Source organism: Topomyia yanbarensis, chromosome 2 (assembly GCF_030247195.1).
Source record: "Topomyia yanbarensis strain Yona2022 chromosome 2, ASM3024719v1, whole genome shotgun sequence".
NCBI lineage: Eukaryota > Metazoa > Arthropoda > Insecta > Diptera > Culicidae > Topomyia > Topomyia yanbarensis.
This window is the reverse complement of record NC_080671.1, coordinates 3,798,714-3,818,814: the sequence shown is the minus strand read 5'-3', so window position 1 is coordinate 3,818,814 and position 20,101 is coordinate 3,798,714. Positions and strand designations below refer to the sequence as shown.

The 20,101-nt window shown below is 39.9% G+C and overlaps 1 protein-coding gene across 1 annotated transcript; it reads right to left on the bottom strand.

Moving 5' to 3' along the window:
- Positions 1 to 675: 675 nt before the first annotated feature.
- LOC131678244 (uncharacterized) lies at positions 676 to 2,436 on the bottom strand. The gene has a single exon (XM_058958242.1). The coding sequence runs from the start codon at positions 2,434 to 2,436 to the stop codon at positions 676 to 678; it is 1,761 nt and encodes a 586-aa protein (XP_058814225.1).
- Between the last annotated feature and the right edge of the window lie 17,665 nt (positions 2,437 to 20,101).

The window sequence follows — 20,101 nt, the reverse complement described above, 5'->3', positions numbered from 1 at the left end:
AGCTGTGGTTGAAAGGGCTGCGGAAGAACCTCCCCATCACACAGTCCGGGTGTGGCGGAGGGCCCGTTGAACGATGGTAGACAGCCTGGTATGCTGTGGTTGATAGAGGGCCACGGGCGAAGCTCCCCAGCACCCGGTCCGAGTGTGGCGGAGGGCCCGCTGAGCAGTATTGGTACATGTGTTGGCAGGTTGTGGTTGAAAGGGCCGCGAAAGAACCTCTCCATCACCCAGTCTGGGTGTGGCAGAGGGCCCGCTGAAAGATGGTAGATAACCTAGTTTGTTGTGGCTGATAGAGGGCCACGGGAGATCCTCCTCAGCGCCTGTTCGAGGTGAGGCGGACAGCCCGCTATGTGATGGTGGTAGGTAGGGTGTTTGAGGCCGGTATGCTCTCGGTCCACTTTAGATAGCTTCAAAAATATTGGCATCTTTCAAGACTGCGAGTAGTGTCTCTTCCTGTGCTGAGTTGTTCGATAGTGTGTCTTGAATCGAGGAGGGCAGATTATGGAGTCGCCGCAGGTCTTCGAGTTCCCGGCAGTTAAGGAGTAGCTGCTCTACCGTGATTCTTGTATTGCAGGTCGGGCACATTGGGGGATCGACGCGGGTGATGGTGTGGGTGTGGGTGATCTTCGTGTGTCCTACCCGTAGGCGCGACAGTGCTCTTTGTTCCCTCCGGTTTTAGCGGTCTGTCCACTTCGCGAGATCTTTTTTAACCTTCTGTGGGTAGCCTCGTAGATTCCTCCAGTGGGCGATAAAGTGCTCGGAGACTTTTGCCTTTAATTCCCTAATAACATCAGACGATGGGACCTTTTTGGAAAACCGAGCGCGTGAATGGCGGCCGAGAGCGGCCAAACGGTCAGCCTCTTCGTTACCGCGAATTCCACTGTGGCCGGGAACCCAGCATATGGTAGTAAACGGGTCGCAGGATTGCTCTATGGCTTGAACGTAGGTGTGCTTGGACTCCCCCGATTCCAGTGCTTTGATGACAGAGAGGGAATCGGAGAAAATCACAGCCGGAGTATCTTCAGGTTTCTTGGTTATGGCTATGTCGATGGCGGCTGCTTCTGCGGAGAATACTGAGCAAACAGAGGGTAGACGAAGGATGAGGCCCTCTCCAATTCCGCTCACACCCGCCCCCACGCCCTCGCTAAGTTTCGAGCTGTCAGTGTAAATGTGCAGATGATTAGGGTATTTGCGTTCAACCATTTGGAGGAATTTAGCTTTGACAGTACTGGGAGGATCGCCTGCTCTGGCGGATACATCCAGGCTGCAGTCTAAGTTTGGGCCACGCTCATGCCAGGCGCGGTTGCGAACACGATGCAGCTGTGCGATTGTAGGGAGAGGGGTATTGGTAAATGTGATATAGATGTCCTTGGCTGTCTGTAGAAGGTGACATCCATCACCAGATGTTTTCTCTAGGAATCCAACGGCTCGTTTCAGGACAGCTACCGCCAGTGCCCATCGGCAGGGAAGTACTCCGGTTTCGACGCAGGCGGCTTCGGCAGGGGTGCTGGGCAGTAGATTCGAAGCTAGTCTGACTACTCCGTGATACAACGGTGACAAGATATCTACTAATCCCTCCCAATTGAGACTGGTTATCTCGAGGCCGTAGAACAGTCGACTATGGATGAGGGCTTGGCTGATATTTAGTGCGGTTCGCCTATTCCACTTTGGGTGACGCGAGCTGATGGTGCGAATTAGTCGTTTTCTACTTTCGCAGTCCTTTTTCACCTGCCGGAAGTGCGGGAGAAATGTCATCTTCCGGTCGATAGTCACACCAAGAATTTTAGGTTCCTTCCGGAAAGGAATTACGGTTCCGGCAAGTTTGACTGGCCTGCCGGTGGCTACATGATGGGAATTGCAGCAGTGCGCAATAGCGCATTTTGTGGCTGAGATACTGAAACCGACTGAGTCAGCCCACCGGCCGACAGCATTCACGGCTGCCTGTAGCTTCAGTCTTGTGCGACCAATTGTTTTTCCGATAGCAATAAGTATTATATCATCGGCGTAGACACACACGTATATACCTTTCGGAAGCGTGGCAAATAGGGAATTCATGCTGACCAAGAATAGTGTGACTGCCAAGGGCGACCCTTGGGGGACGCCGTTAGCTTCCCGAAACAGGTTCGATTGCTTACCTCCAATGCCCACCCTGAAACTTCGGTCACTGAGGTACTGTTTGAGGAAGCAGCCAAGGTTTCCGCTAACACCCCATTGGTGCAGCTGGCGAAGTACTCCTTCACGCCATACCGTGTTGTATGCCTTGGCGAGATCAAGGATGGCAATGTCCGCATGCAGGTCGTTGGCTATGGCGTCACTTACTGTTTCACCGAGGCAGCCTAGATGAATTCCTGTGCCGAGTCCCTTACGGAATGCGAACTGTCGATGGTCGAGAAGCTCCTGTTCCTTGAGGAATGTTATCAGGCGTCTGTTTACCATTCTTTCCATCGTCTTCCCAATGCAGGGGAGAAGGCTAATGGGTCGGAAGTCGTTCGGGCTCCTGGTTCCCTCGCATTTCTTCGGAATGGGAATCGTGAGAGCGGTTCTCCAGCTGTCTGGGAAGGATCCGCCTTCCCATATCCTGTTGAATCCGTTTAGGAGTGCTCGCTTGCCAACCGGGGGTAAATGCCTTAACAGGGGATAACCAACGTTGTCGAGTCCCGCTGAGTTGCCCTTTGCAGTACTCAGTGCAGTGGCCAGTTCCACTCCTGAGAAAGGTTTGTTGTAATCCTGGCTATCGTCTGGACTGAATGTTGTAGGGGTGGCTTCTATTGTCCTCTTCGTTCTCAGGAAGGCAGGTGGGAGGGAGGAGTCCCCAGAAAGCAGGGCAAAGTGTTGACCGATTGCATTAGCAATTTCAGAGGGCTCAACTGTAGTGGTACCGTTAACCGTTAGTGCGAAGCCGTTTTGCCTTCTTTTGCCGCTTGGGGCATTATGAAATTCGTTTATTTAGCTCCGAAAGAAAGAGCGTTCTGTTTTTTCTGTGGTCTGTTATCATTGTATGCATAAACCAGGCGCGCCTGTACATCATTGAAATGATGCGGCAGTCAAGGAATATATTGCTGGCGGCAGTCAAGAAATATATTGCTTCGAGCTGACGGAACGTAGCAACTACTACGAGGTCAGAAAGCAAACTGACGATTTTTTTTCTTCTGTGCTGCTTTTATATGTGAGTCGCGGTTCATTGGATGCAAAGAGGCGGTCCTAGTTCGCTGCTTGGTTGAATTATTCGGACGAATCAGCGCTGATAATTACCACTTTCACAGAATACATTATTTTTGTTATTTATAGTAATAGTACATTTTGCGGAATCAAATACAATATACGTGCACATATTTACGATCAGATGGTGCAAAAATATAGCGATTTCGATCAATACAACATAAGTTATTCGCAATTGAAAACTGGGAAAATATCTCAGCAGAAACTTTGAAACGGGATCCCTATATTGAAACGTTAGAAGTATTCTACTTCAAAAGTTTAGCTCAATCGGACGCGATTAAGTGGTTGCGCAAAACGGCCAAAGTGCAAAAAATTTCACCCGTAAAAATCACAAAAGGACCCTTAAAATATTCAAAAATTGAATCCGATGTTTTATGCTAAATGGCTTAGGATGTAATGAAGCGTCCTGAATTTTGTTTTAAGATAACCTTTATGAAACTTGGAAAATTCTGGATTTGAGTTGATACTGGGGTTTGAAAAGCCAGCTTTTTATTTTTTTTTCTATGCTGTCTTAGAACTGCATGAAACAACGGATCTTGTAACTTCTCATAAAAAAATTGTATTGACAAAAGTTGCCTCTCTGGTACCTACTTTTAATTTTAAAACTCAAATGAAAATCGAAAAACTTGTTTTTTTTTCGAATTGACATTACATTTTTACATTACATTGATTTCTAAAACATTTGGCATACAAAAAAAATGCATTTCCAAACTCAAGTCCCATTTCAAATAAAAAATATTCCTTGTACCACAAAGACATTTTTTCAACATTACACCAGATCTCGACGCTTCGTGACATTGTTTTCCGATTGCGTTCAAATTTTGTATGGGGGAACTTTTCGAGGTAGCAATACTTTTGGGGTGTGTCCGATTTGAAATTTCAGGAAGGCCATAAATATTGGCATTCTACCGTATATTTAGTGTACTCCTGAATTGAACCAAATGATCATAAAATGGATGCCGATTCGTCGCCAAAGATCTGAGCTTATATTTAAAATCAAACATATTTAACTGGGTTCGACCGTATCCGATATTCTGTCGGATCAAAGATAGCCCGCGAAGTATTATAATATTCCGCAAGACGCAGAAATATTCAGCTGTGTAAGATATCTCGAAAGTTCACCTAGATAAGCTCAGGATTGTGCTATTTCCTCTAAAGCAAACAGTTACTGGCGACAAGACTTTTATGAGGAACTAATGCGTTTACATGTCCGTTAACAAAGTTGAGATCGATGGTGTAGTTATCGATTCGAGCGTGGCATGCGTGGATCTACTGAAGGACGGGATTGTCTGTTTCAATGACCCCTTGCTCCAGTGAGCGACGATTTTGAGTGACAATCGCACCGGACTTTCAAACTAGTGTCGGGTGACCTTTTGGCGAGACTGCCCTGCGAGATTCAACTTAGTGCAAGATTATACAGGGTGTTTGGTTCATGGTGAAGAACCTCTCGAGGGATGATTGACTGTCATATTTGGAGAAAAAAATCGTTCTATACATACCATGAAATCTCAACCGTTACTAAGTTATTGAACTTTTTGTGTTAAAAATTTAGTTGCCTTAAAATAGCTCTAACTCAAAAAACATACTTTGTATTTCAAATCTTTTAGATCCATTGGATAGGTAAGAAAATTTTCCACTGAAAAATGTCCTCAAATGTTCCAGCTAATGAGGTTAAGTAATCTTTTCACAGTAATTTATTTGAAATTTAACAGTATGGCACTTATTGTACTTTTTCTTATTTTTATTCGAAAGCCAGGAAAATTTTGCAGAGAAAAATGTATTAATACCTTTCATTTAAGTGAATTTAGTATTCTTTTAGTAGTTAATTAGTTTAAAGTTAGTGTTATTATTTGAATTTTCGTTATTTTCTTAAAATAGTAAATAATAAACTTCACCATTATTATCATGGAATTAATGAATCTCAGCAAGTTCTACAATTCTTCCTTTGACTTCATTCAATTATCTCTTTTAGTTTCGAAGCAAAATCATTTTTATCTTCTCTTTTTATATGCAAAAACAACGATTTCGAACCCACTGCATTTGTGATGAGGCCATGCTGCACTAACTATTAAATTGCAGCGAAATGAAAAGCGATAGGGATAAAGTGTCAAATAACAAGTTGTAGAGAATATTAAGGGGCACCAAATGAACAATAGTAACGATAAATTTAGTTGATTAATAATTAGAATAAATACAAAAATCACCAAAAAAACGCAAATTTTGAGTTAATTTACTAGTAAAAAGTCATGTAGTATACTTAACTAAAAGATATCTGTACATACATCGAAAGGAAATTTTCTCAGCTTTCCAATGAAGCCCTGATAATAGCGATATAAAGCATATTTTTTAGATTAGAGTCTTTTGAGAACTTGCAAGTCAATTACAGGAAAAGTTTAGAAGTCAAATTACAAGGAGACGAGAAGAGATAGGAAGATTATGTTGAAGAACAAATTATGAATCGTCCTTAAACCCAACTTTTGGATAATAGATATTGCTATAATCATAATTCATTATTTTGAGAAAATTAACAAAAACCTCATCAAAAACACTAACTTTTAACTACTTTACAACTAAAAGGTAATTAAAACTAATCATCTGAAAGATATGAGAACATTATTCAATAGAAAATTTTCTCACCTTTCTAATGGTACTGAAAAATTTAAAAGTTAAAAAGTTCAATAACTCTGTAAGGGTTGAGATTTGATGGTATGTGTAGAACGATTTTTTGCACAAAATATGACAGTAAAACACACTTGGAGAGATTCTTACTCATGAACCAAACACCCTGTATAGTCCTAGGTTGGGAACCGGCATCTTTGTGATATTACGGAACTCCTCCCGGCATCAAGGAGACTTCAATTTTCATGGTACAAGTTATCTTCTCGATGATAATTGATCTAGCTTACTCTACGATCTTTGCTACAACTTTTAAAAATGCGGCCTGCTTTACCGACCATGACCACATTATGTTGTTCCTATGAAACTGAGAAAACGAGAAGAGAAATTTTGCAATATTTTTCGCTATTTTTGTTGAAATTTGAAGTCTTTGTCTTGTTTGTTGTTTATTATGGATCAACAGGACCGTAGCGTAGTCTTCTGACGCCTTTGGTAGAGTCTCAGTTGTACACCTTTTTGCTGTCTGCTTTGGCTTTCTTTTTCCGTTCGACTTTCAAACAATAATTTTGTGTGTACCAGGGAATGATACTTCTATCCTGACTAATGTCATGACTTAACCTCACTTATTTTAAAAAGCAGAATATTGAGCAGAGCTCAAGATTTTAGCGCCCCCTCAAGGTTTGCGCCCTTGACGGGGGCCAACCAGGCCAACAAAGAGCTACGGCTCTGTTTGTGTTATCGCGACGGCCACGTTTATACGTTTGAAATGAGGCATACCACTCTTAGTGCATTTTTAAAAAGCAGTGAAATTAAATGCATTATTTCAATTAAATTAGAAATTCAGAACATATTTTGCGTTGCGTGTAAGATGTCGAAGCACTGCTGCAAACAAACTAGAAATGCATCAAAAACAAAATTGGTTTATCCAATCCGACCTTCCCGAATGAATCGACTCGAATGCACGAATGGAACACCGGAAAAAGTGACTATCGATTACCCACTATTCTATCATATACGCCACTTCTGCATCCATTCCCTGACTCAGCTGTCATAAATACTCAGACGAACACATACACAGATAGACATACGGCTAGCACATAACAATTGCACACTAGTACTTAAAACTAGAACTAGAACAACACAACCACTAATAGACACATAATGACCCCCACTGCGAGCCGTGCCCACAAACACTGCCATTAACCTTCCGGAAGTCGCGTAAATGGCTCACTGAGCGAGCAGCCGCAAGTGCTCTAAGACGATTTCGCTAGATTTTCAGAGCAGCGTGCACTCAGTGCACTAGCGCGACTTCCGGACGGTTAAGCTGTTGAGCAATATTTGCAAATACAACCCACAGAAGAAGTCAATCCATGGCGACCCACCAGTCGTCCATGCCAGAAATTGGCTGACCGTTAGTTTGTGCTGGTGCAGAGTATGAAAAAATACAAAGCATGAAAAAGGCCCACAAGCTCTCTCGGCCTTCTCGATGCATCACTATCGAGGCGTAACCATCTTAAAGCAGTTGTCTGTCAGAGTTTCTTTAAAACTTATGGACAAATATGCTTGATGATGTTTGCCATACCGTCAAACCCTTCAAGCTAGATGAGGGTTTAAGAAATTGATAATATAAAGCAAAGAGATTGGCAAGCTAACAACAGGTTGTTGTTCGAAAAAAAGAAGCACAAAACTGCGGCTCCGTCAAGGGCATTAGAAGGCCACGCTATAATACTGATATTTTCTTTTAGATTCCACTAAATTAGTTTTATTTATATTGAAGGGAGCGAAATTTAAACTAAATGGCGCATCTAAACCGTAAGACCTCGTTTTTTCTTCTGGTGATTTTTTTTAAATTTTATTTTATTCGCTGTTTGTCGCAATTTGTTTCTATGGTTGTCACGGTCAAGGCCGGCATAACACTTGTAGCCCGAGTGGATAGTAAGATAAGCACAGAGTGGAGGTCTATGTATTACGCGACATTTCTTGCATTTTCGCAATATACACGCTTGCATTACAAAAACACATTAAATCACTCGCAATGCGTTTGTTCGAACGAAATCTTCCTAATATCGGAGTGATTCTCACCCGTAAGTGTAAGGTAAGTCAAAATAAAAAATCCAGGATAATAGCTGGTGGCCATTTGGAAACATCCTTTGTTAACGGGCTGTATGACCGACAGTTCAGCGAAAATATGTTTGTTGGTTACTGATACTACAAATATTCCGCAGCTAAGTACCAATTTCTCCCTTCTTTTAAAATGTTTGTTGCCATAATTTCCTATTCTCTCCGATAAAACCTTCTTTTCGCGGGTGAGGAAGTCCGCATGATAGTGTTGGCTAATGGGAAGGCGTCTCCGACGACCGACAGCCCCTCAGGCTCGATGGAGGTCGATTTGAAAATTTCCCCGGATGGCAAAAATAATGCTGCTAGCGTGTCTTCTTTTCGATACTAATTTTATCCATCTAATACAATATAATTTCTCGCTGCGTGCTTTTATGAGGAAGTATCTTGTCTACATACCCGCACGGGTAGTAGAGATTGATGGTGTAGTCACCGACATGGCCCATTATTGCGAATATCCACTGAAGTATGGTGTTGGCCCCTTCAAGAACCATTTGCTTCAGTCAGTGAAAATTCTGGATTGCAAGCAATTACGTTCAGCAAAAATCGAGGAGTACACGAAAACAAGTTATTTTTCATGAGCCTCATTACAAGCCTTTCGCCGGATCCGCTCTTCCAAACTTTGTTCTTAAAAAAAAATCGTCTAACTGTTTTTGTGCCGCGGGGCATTAATTACCCTCCTTGGAAACAATGGGGCCATACAGCTACCCATTATAGAAAAGAAGCACGGTGTGAAAAATACGGCGAGAATCATCAAAATGATTCTTGCAGTGAGCATGCTGAAAAGACTTCCAACCGTGGGAACGATCCGAGAAGAAATGCTAAAGAGGGCTACGCCACCGGCCACGAGTAATTTCTACGCTCCTTTGTTCACTAAAGAGTTCGAACCAGACAAGCCTATTGAGGGAACATTTACCAAAGGTCCTATAAATTTTCGAAAGAAGAAAATCATTTCCTTTCCTAAGATTCCTCGTAAAGATCAGAGGGTGTCGCTTTATGAAACTCCAAATATATTAAGACGAGGAAGTGCTGTTGCAAAACCGAAGTAAGTTACGCCTAGTCTCGCAAATCTAAGAAACTAGCAGTAATTGGACATCAAAAACCCAAAGTGTCCCTATATTCCAGCCAGAGATATATTAGAGTCAGAGATAGTACTGCACGGATACAGTTCTCTGATATCGTGGACTGGATATTAAAAACCTTCGACAGAGCGAACACTTTTAAAGCAGTTTTCTACTCCTTGGACGATCGTATCCTTTGATGGCTAATTGGGTCATTAAGGTATATATAGCTTTCCGTTCCATTCGATAAATTTTAGGTCCAATATACATAATATAATATTATTTAAAAAAAAAATTCGTTGTAATACGTAAAAACGATTTTTTTGTTTTTTTTTTTAAATAAATCGCATGTAACCTTGCAACCATACATAGGAAAACTGCGGTTGTTAATATCTGGCCTATCAAGATAACACCCAAAATGAAAAAAAAACTAAGTGCATTGGATGGTGTTTATGTCAAATAAATATAACCCTGCGAAAAACCAGGAAAACATGTATTAATTTTTTCTGACAGGGCATCATTTGTCGTGAAATTCGATATGTCAGATGCTTTTGATAGTGTCAAATCCAGACTGTCAACATATTTCTTTATTTTAAATTTTAATATTATTTTTACGTTTCTTGAGGTGGAAAAAAACATTGTTGCAATCACGAAAATCACCTATATTGATGTATGTAATAAAAAATGATTCTTTTTCTCTCATTTAAAGACCCAATTCATAGAGCGTAGTCACAGATTTAATCACTGTTTTCGGAAGTATCATCGATTCTTTGAATCATTTAATAAACTAATTGCAGTATGATGCGATTAAAGATTAAAGACCCGGCGCGTAATATCCGTGACCTGTTTCCATTCCGTGATGGGTCAGAGAGTGCACAGAATTGTACCCGAAAATCCTTTAAGAACATTTTGAAAGTCGGATCGCCCGAAAACTTCCGAATATACACGAAATTCAAATGAAAAAAACTTGCTGAAAACCGAAAAACGCGGATATTGGAGCCGGTTCGTTGACGGTTTAGCGAGAAAACCAATGTGTCGTCTGGTGACTAGTTCCTACGTTGTGTATTTGATTCAACCTTTTTCGGCACAGATGCTCGCGCCAAGCATTGCAGTCCGCATATCGCTGGAGCGTTCGCCAGATTATGACATCTATGAATCGCCTCTATGCAAATGCTATGCTAACATTCTCCCTACTAGACTGATGATTTCATTTTTATGCATCAACAACCTCTCCGTTCGATGGAGCGTAGAAAACGCTGCTTGTAAAGGGTGCCCCACATCAAGTTGCATCACGGAAAAAACGCTGTAGAAAATAATCCATTGAGTATTTTCCCTTGGAAATTTTGGTAGAAGTAGTTTAGTGTGTATACAGTGTAAACAAGTATTTTTAGCGCTGTCAGTTTCTCGAAAATTGTAAAAAAAATATTTTGATTATGGAAGTTTTAACCTTAGAGTCATTCGCCTCTTTTCGGGTAAGAGAAAACTATTTTTGGACAAATCTCTAGTCTTATGTGGTGTGGAATCGAACTCAGGTGAGCTGCGTACAAGGCAATCGATTTACCAACTGACGAATTTCGCGCCAGTTCGAACAAATGTTGGCAGCACCCTGTCAGATTTTAATGAAACTTTCTGTACATGAGAACTTTGTCACAAAAAGCCTACATTGTTTTTCCAAAATTGATCTAGACTGTCTTTTGAAAAGGGCCAAACTTTTTTTGCTATTTTTTTAAATGGCTATAGTCTAAAATGACAAATCCTACAAAAAATGTTGTAGGAGTGATTTTCACAAAATTAGTCAAATTTTTGAATAATATAAGAAATGTAAAAATATTGAAAAAATTCTTCATTGACTTCTACACTGAAAAAAATCGATTTAAAAAATTTAAAGTCGATTTACAAAAAAAAGCATTTTTTGATTTGGATCAAATTTTGTTGCAAGATAGGTAATTATGTTCCCTACCAACTGTCAAAAATTCAATTTGGGCACTTTTAAGGAGAAAAAGTTATTTGAAAAAAACTTTTCCTTGTCCAAACCAATTTTCAGGGTATTTTTTATCGAAAACTAAACCAATGAAAGTCATAATCATCTAAGAATACAATAAAACTCAGTTTGTGAGAAGATATTGTCCAATTTAGCAACTAAGCATATTTTTATTAAGGGGTTAACTACTTTGTCATTTTTCATGAAATCGAAATTTTTTTATAACTTTATCTGAAAGTACAACTCCTTGAGAATGTTTTTGAATTTTTTTTATAAAGATCCGAGAAATAGATTGAAAGTTACAGCGCGCTTCGTCTACCAAGAGCAGTGATAATTTGAAATTTTAAACTCGATTATCTCGAAATGACGTTTTACTAAAAATGGTTTTTCCGTGAACACGATTGCCGAAAAACTAGTCAATCAATTTTCTTAATTTTTTTTTCAATTGATCGTAATTAATTTTTCTCGTACTTTAACGATTTCTTTTTTATTCATAAATTTTTGTTTCATGTATAAGAATTTTTCAATACAATTTTTAGAGCTTAAAACAGCGATTTTTTTTACTAAAAACGTTCTCGAAAAAATATTATTTATTCAACTAATCGTTCAGGTACGATGAACGGTAGGTAGGAAGCATAACTATCTATCTTGGACCAAAATTTCATCCAAATCAAAAATGGTTTTTTTTTGTAAATCGACTTTAAATTTTTAAAATCGATTTTTTCAATGTAGGAGTCAATGAAGAATTTTTTCAATATTTTTATTCGAAAATTTGACTAATTTTGTGAAAACCATTCCCACAAGATTTTTTGTGGGATTTGTCATTTGAAAGAAAATTTAGATCATTTTTGGAAAAACAAAATATGCAAAGTGGCTTTTTGTGACAAAGTCTTCATGTACAGAAAGTTTCATTAGAATCTGAGTGGGTACTGCCAACTCTGAATACGATTTGGCGCGAAATTCGTCAACTACGCTATGCCCGTCCCCTCTAGCGCCTGGAAAATCAGCAACTCTCTCATCGGGAAATACGAAAACAACTCGTAATCGTTCAGTTAACGGTTAGTCGTGTGATTAAACGTTACTACCAAACTCTGCGTATATAACGCAAGAAGAAGTTCTATTAGTGATCAGGATCACAAGCGTGAAGTGAAAGCGGAATCCCAATGCTTCGGTCAGTGATGTGGCCAAAAAGTTGAATCTGTCCAAGTCTTTCGTTCAGAGAGCCATGGACCGGGAGGGACAATGTGCAGAAGGCTCCAAATCGCGACGAATGGCAAAATACGGTGGGAAAGTTGCGGGCCCGGAAATTGTACACCCAGATGCCGACGAAGCCTCATTGTCTCATCATGGATGATGAAACTTACGTCAAGGCGGACCTCCGGCAGCTTCCGGGGCTACTGTTTTTTACCACCCCGCACAAGTTTGATGTTCCTGAGAATGTAAGAAAGTAGAAACTTTCAAAGTATGCCATAAAAAATACATGATTTGGCAAGTGATCTGCTCATGTGGCCAATGGAGTGCGCCGTTCGTGACAACCGGGACTATAAACGAGGAGATCTACCTCAAGGATTGTCTACAGAAGTGTCTGTTTCCTCTGTTGAAGCAACACGAGGGCCCTAGGATCTTTTGGCCGAATCTAGCTTCGTGCCACTATTCAAATGTTGTCCTGGAGGGGTACGAAGCGAACGGGGTCGCTTTCGTACTCTTGGACATGAACCCCCTGAACTAAAGCCTATCGAAAAATACTGGGAAATTATGAAGTAGCCACTAAGGAAGGTCAAATTTCAGGAAGACATGAAGAAAAAGAATTTCCGTACAGAAGAAGCTGCAGCCAGATGTTGTACATAACATAATGAGTTGAGTTGAGCGTACGGTTATGGTATTGAAGCGAAATGAAATAAATAAGCCAAAATCTTACTAATGGGTTATATTTTATTGTTTGAAAGTTTGAAAAGGATCAGTCCACTAGGTAATTTCCCACAGCGCATTTTTTCCGTGATGCAATTTGATGTGGGACACCCTTTATTTCCTGGAGAATCCCTGAATGCCTTATCTGAAAAAATCATACCAGATCACCTTAGTTCGGGTTCTATTTCATGATATCTCGCGTAAAATCCAATCATTATGTGTTAAGTGTCGTGGAGAGTGGCAGTGATCATCCGTTTGCCAAAAAGCTGCAAATTTGATTTTTCTTTTCTCTGTCATTATTGTCCGAACATTGTTGGCTCCATGGGAAGGCGCGCTTTCAACCAGCAAAAAATCCCTTTTTAAGGGTAATTGTTTTTGTAAACCACTATGAAAAATTAAAGTGTTAATTTAGTATTGTCTAACATATTAAATCAATACCATTGATGAATAGAACAAACACGAATAGTCTTAAGGTGCTTCCTTTAGGAACATCTTGTGTATAAGTTACTAAATTATTCGCCATTCTTCACGTATGTCAGGAAATGCCTTTCCAAAGTTCGAAATTTCATTTTCCACATCCGTTTCCGTTCATATTTCTGCATTTAAAGTTGGATTGAATATTTTTCATATAAATTTTAAGCTCATGGAAAGCTACTTCGTTATCGACCATGAAGAATATTTTCTTATGCCATATATAGTTAATAAACTAAAATGATGCTCTGAAATATTGTGTAGGTAATGCTTTTTCAACACCTTTACCATTCGCATTCGATTCGGAATAATCAACAAATAAAAATGACCAGCTATGCAAAAAAACAACAGAATTTTCCTTTTTTTATAGTCTCAAGGGACATAAACATTACTCGACTTCGTTTCGACCGGTGACCAAACTGATACAAGTCAACCCAGGGACTGACAGACAGTTATTTATGGGCCGAGGTCGATTGAGGGTGACAGTCATATCATTACATAGATTAAGAAATTGGACGATGCATACAGCACAGAATAAGAAAAAAAATGGAAAACAAAGCACTATGTATTGATAAAAAACAATACCAACCCTCACACGTCAGATCGCATTGCAGCCAGCATAGGGAAAACGTGGTGGAGTTCACCCTACACATTAGCAAGCATATATCGTTTTTGTCACCCCATGTATGCTGTGCTAAAGAAAACCAGAAAAGCGGACAGACATGCATAATAAATTCCATGCAAAGTAAATAAAAAATGTCTGAATCGTGACGTCTTCCGCCGAGTCTTTCCTAGGTTTTTTTTTACGATAGCTCAGAAGTTTTTCGTAGGTTTGTCAATATCGTAAATGTGTCATAGTAGGCTGGTTGGTGATGTGATGTCTTTAACAAATTGTCTCTATCAATCAGTACTTTTCTTAATATTCAAAAGTAAAAATGATAGATAAAGAAAAATCTTTCAGTAACATCAAATCATGTTATTATACAACTGTCTACCCCAAAACATTATCAAAATAATGTCATCCTATTGTGACACGTTTTGTAAAAAAAAAACAATATTTACCTCCACATTATTTATTTCACATGTTTTCCAAAGCCAAACAATAACTTGTTTCTTTTCAAAAGCAAACAGTAGCCTTCTGCGAATGGTAAACCTCTTAAGAAATTTCCCTTGACTCAACAAAATATATATATGGAAGATGTAACCTGTCCGAAATCTTCTCCCACTTCACCGCAGCAAGCCTCCGGGTCCCCAGAGAATTAAAAAAAATCAACATTGGCCCACAGATGCTTTTACAAACCGACAACCTTTCCCCATCTCAGCAAGCCATGCTTTCACTTTCCGTTATCATCACAACCTTTTTCCATCTATTTATCTTGTCCAGCACCCCCTTCCACCCACACAGCTAAACCAATCCGGCACCAAAGAGGATTGTAAACACGAAAAATATGACAAGACACCCCCGTTTTTCTTACCCTCTTGTAAAAAGTATCCTAAACCGACCAGTGACCGACCTGAGAAAAGCCAATCCCTTTGCTTATATTTATTGTTCCGAAAGCCAGGCTCCGTTCTCCACCTTTTTCTGGCGTCCCCGATTGAAGATTCATGAAAAGTGGTCAGTTGGTCTCAGAACAGAGCGAAGCGAACGAAAAAGTCCTGTCCTAGTAGAAGAAGGATAATGCTTTCAATCTTATTTATCTCTTGCCCAAATGCCTAGGTCCCGGGAAATTGACTGTCCACCATCAAACTATAGGTGGTTCTCGGTCAGATGGGATCCGAGTCGAGCCTGCCTGCCATGAACGCGCGATTTGTTGGACAAGAGGGAAGGACCGAACCGGACAGGGAAATGAATAAAAAACAGATGATGAAAATATATTCATCCCTTGAGATGGTGTTAAAAAACAGCCGGCGGGAGGGGGAAATGCGAAGCAATTTTTATGCCATTTGAATTGGACTACTTGGACCGGGTTTTTTTTCCGAAGGTTGAAACGTGACAGGACTGTGGAAATGGCAAATGTTTTAAGAGATTATTGGATTAGCATCGTGAGCAGCGTGAGGGAGGCACTCGGTGCGGGAAAGGTCGTGTTTCAGGCGGATAGCTTAGGATATGTGTTAGGATGATGGTACTTATTTGGGTATCGATTGACTTTCGATCAATCTGTTGTCTGAAGAAATGAAACGGGGGGCTATGAAAATGGACAAATAAACATCAAAGGTGAACTGTTGTTTGGACTATTAAAAAAACTTCTGGATAGGTTGACAATTTTGAATTGAAAAGGTCCTAGCGAAAAAAAATCAGAATTATTTGATGAATCGTTTGTTTTGTAAAAAATATATTTGGGGAGAGTCATTCCGGTGTTTTTTTTTCTAGTGATATATCCCAGTTAAACAAGGTAACATATAAAACAATCTAATGGCGTTTTCGTTTTCTACTTTGCACTACACCGGTGTAGTCGGTGCTACACTCATTCAAATTTGGGTGTAATCAGGTTATCTCTTTTTTTGCAGTACACCGGTGTAGCACCAAGTAAAAACGAAAACGGCATAAGTAACCAATATCTGATTTTATGGCGTTTTTCCTTGACTTCGAAGCTAAGTTTGATTTCAATCTCAAAGCTGTCATTTCCTACATTTTAAAATATGACCCAGTTTCTAATTTATTCGTTTCGTCAAACAGATGTAGACTACAAAACTGATTATATAATATTTACCTACTTTCTATTCATTATTTCTATACAGTTTAAACACAATTTAATTTTTTTTTATTCTGTTCGTTTACTTGATAGGCACAAATGCGTTAGCTTGGCGGCGCCAAACTCTTATTTTTCTTACATTTTAAATACTTAAAACTAGGAGGTTACAATGTTCAGATATTTTTTTATATTAAGAGGAAGAATTCTACAGCTATCTTAAGACTAGAAATACAGTTCTATATACAAGAGTGGGGGCAACAGATTTTTTTATGAAAAATTTTAAAACAAGGAATCTAGTTTGACATTCAAAAGGGGAGGAATAGTTTTTTTTCCAAATATTTTACAGTTATCTTAAAACTAAAAATTTAGTTTGGTATATAAAAGGGGAACAAATATTTATGAGAAATTTCACAGATATCTTAAACTAGGGATATAATTCTAGTTACAAGATGGGAGACAATAGTTTTAATAAAGAATAAAATTAACAGCTATCTTAAAACTAGGAATACAGAATACAAATTTGATTTTTTTTTGAAGGAGACTTATGCTTGGTTAAAATATTCAGAGGGGAGCTTATTTCCATCATCGGTGTAGCAGTAGTCACGGTGTGTCTAAAACCATTATTAACAAAAAAAATGACCATAAATTTGGCATACGACATTCGAAAGATACAGTATCCAAGCATCTTCTCAGTGAATTTCAAAGTGATCCATCGAGAGATTCGAAAGAAATGGCGATTTGAAGTTTTATGACGCGTTTCATAAGGCTACCAGCAAACACCCACGGGTTTGGTTCTATCTTTATAAACAAAAAATATTTGTCCACTTATTTGGTACTTGGGATACGAAAGATATAGTAATCAAGTATATCCGCTGCAAGTTTGAAAATATTTCATTGACGGAATCGAAAGCTATGACGATTTGAATGCGGTATGCCATATTTCATGTTTTCTACCATATTTCAAGCATGAAGCCATGTTTGTCCATTGACTATTTAGATCGTTTATACGTGTCGCGGTTTAAAGAAAACCCTTAGCATTTAATTACACAAATACAATGCCCAAAAGGTGTTATTTATATGCTGCGCTGAAAAAATATGAAAATAGGGTTGTCTACCTAACGTTAGCTATAACGCGTAAATTTAAAAAAAAATGAATAAAACTTGTAATGTTTACTAAAAAGGCTATATATCAGTGGTTTGTTGACTGACTCTAATTGTTTTTTCATTACTTAACTGGTAGCATTTTATCAACAATTTTCCTGCAGAAAAATATAAAATAGAGTTGTCTACCTCAAATAATAGATAATATAAATGATCTCAACTACAAGTATTTTAATTATTTAGTCAATATTTTTATATTCAAAACGATGACCTATCGATTTCTATACATTGGTTCAATGCAGCGAATGCCAACTACAAATCATGAAAAATAAAATCATAATAAATCATATATAAAAATATGAAGGTATTTGCTGATTCAGATCAATTTATGTTATGGTACGGTTTTTGTTGAAAATTTGGTACATTCGTGATTCGCTGGTTGGGTTGACAAATGTCAACAACTGGTCAAAGGGGATGATATCAATACAGATACATCTGCTCATATCTCTAACTATTGTCAATTTTATTATCTAAATGAATTTATTAAGAGAATTTGACATTCGGATGCTTTTAGTTCAATAATGGACCAACTAGCGGAGGTCCAACTAAAAAGTGTTAAAAATTGGTTAACCAGCGAATCACGAACTAGTGAACAAAAATGGTCAGGCCGTCATTTTTAATACAAAAATATTCACTAAATAATGATCATACATATAGTTGAGATCAATTATATTGTCTATTATTTGAGGTAGACAACTCAATTTTATATTCTTCTGTAGGAAAATTGTTGATAAAACGTCTACCAGTTAAATAATGAAAAAAACAATTAGAGTCAGTCAACAAACTATTCATTTATTTTTTTAATTTACACGTTATAGTTACGGTAGGTAGACAACCCTATTTTCATATTTTTTCTGCGCAGCATATAAATAACACGATTTAGGCATTATATTTGTGAAATTAAATGGTAAGGTTTTTCTTTAAACAGCGACACGTATAAACGATCTAAATTGTCAATGGACAAACATGGCTTCATGCTTGAAATCTGGTAGCAAACCAATCTATGACCGAATACCGCATTTAAATCGTTATAACTTTCGATTCCGTTAATGAAATATTTTCAAACTTGCAGCGGATATACTTGATTACTATATCTTTCGAATGCCAAGTACCAAATAAATGGACAAATATTTTTTTTGTTTATAAACCAAACCCGTGGGTGTTTTCTGGTAGCCTTATTAAACGTGTCATAAAACTTCAAATCGCAATTTCTCTCGAATCTCTCGATGGATCATTTTGAAATTCACTGAGAAGATGCTTGGATACTGTACCTTTCGAACGCCGTATGCCAAATTTATGGTCATTTTTATTAATAATGGTTTTAGACACACCGTGCAGTTGTATCAAGGACAGGGGAGAGAAGGCGTATATGATGACATGGAGAGAAGAGCAGAACTAGTAACTTTCGGGCAAACGGGAGATCAGCGACACAGTGTCTTGCCAGTAGGTCGTCGAGTACCGGGTTGGCGGATGGTATTCTTCAGACCCGCGGGTAATAGTGGATAGGTGCTATCGGTGCCTTGAGTCCGGCCATAAATCGTACGAATGTAAGTGTACAGACAGGAGCAAACTATGTCGTCGCTGCGGCGAGGAGGGGCATAAGGAGCGGGACTGCACTAAGGCACATAAATGCCTTATCTACACCGCTAAGAAGCACACCCGTAATAATGCTATGGGTGGACCTTCGTGTCCCTTCGGTAAGGCAAATAAGAAGAAGCCGTGAACGTTACACAGCTAAATCTTAACCATTGTGCAGCAGCCCAACAGCTGCTGTGGCAGTCGGTCTCGGAGTCGAGGACAGATGTCGCCCTCTTATCAAACCCGTACCGCATCCCTGCCGGCAACGGCAATTGGGTGTCGGACGGGTCTGGAATGGTGGCAATCTGTACAGCGGGACGGTTCCCGGTTCAAGAGGTAATACACTCCTCCGCCGAGGGTGTTGCGATTGCCATGATCAATGGTGTGTTCTATTGTAGCTGCTACGCTCCATCAAGGTGGCCCATAGAACAGTTCAACCAGATGATCGACAGGCTCTCGTCAGACCTAGTGGGACGGAAACCGGTAGTCATAGCGGGAGACTTTAACGCTTGGGCAGTGGAGTGGGGCAGCCGCTGTACAAATAGCAGGGGTCAAGCGCTAATGGAGGCGCTTGCGAAACTCGATGCTATGTTAGCTAATAATGGCTCCGCTAGCACATTCCGTAGAAACAGGGTGGAGGCATGGATTGACGTTCCATTTGTCAGCCCGAGTCTGGTTCCAGGCATGGAATGGAGGGTAGACGAAGGCTACACCCATAGCTATCACTTAGCAATCCGCTTTAGGATCAACTATGGTGTGCAGCATCCGAGGGCGGGAGATCCCTGTCAGGTACGCGGGTGGAAGTCTAATCACTTCGACAGCGAAGCTTTCACCGCGGCCCTGAGACTGGAGGTCAACACCGACAGTCTAAGCGGGGATGCGCTGGTAGCCGTCCTACCACGCGCGTGCGACGCCACTATGCCGGGAAAAACCCTGCCAAGAAACGGCAGATGCCCGGTATACTGGTGGAGTGCCGAGATTGCAGCTCTACGATCAGCCTGCCTCAGAGCTAGACGTAGGATGCGAAGAGCCCGCACCGAGGATGCAAGAGAGAACCGCCGTGAAGTGTTTCGAGCTGCGAAATTGGCCCTTAACAAGGCCATTAAAAGCAGCAAGAGAGCGTGTTTCGACAACCTGTGTGAGAGTGCCAACACGAATCCGTGGGGTGACGCCTACAGAATCGTGATGGCCAAGACCAAAGGGGGTTCTTCACCCCCAGAACGGTCTCCGGACCGGTTGGCGACGATTATCGTCTCGAGCCACAAGCCCCTGGCCACCTGCACTACGAGACAGTG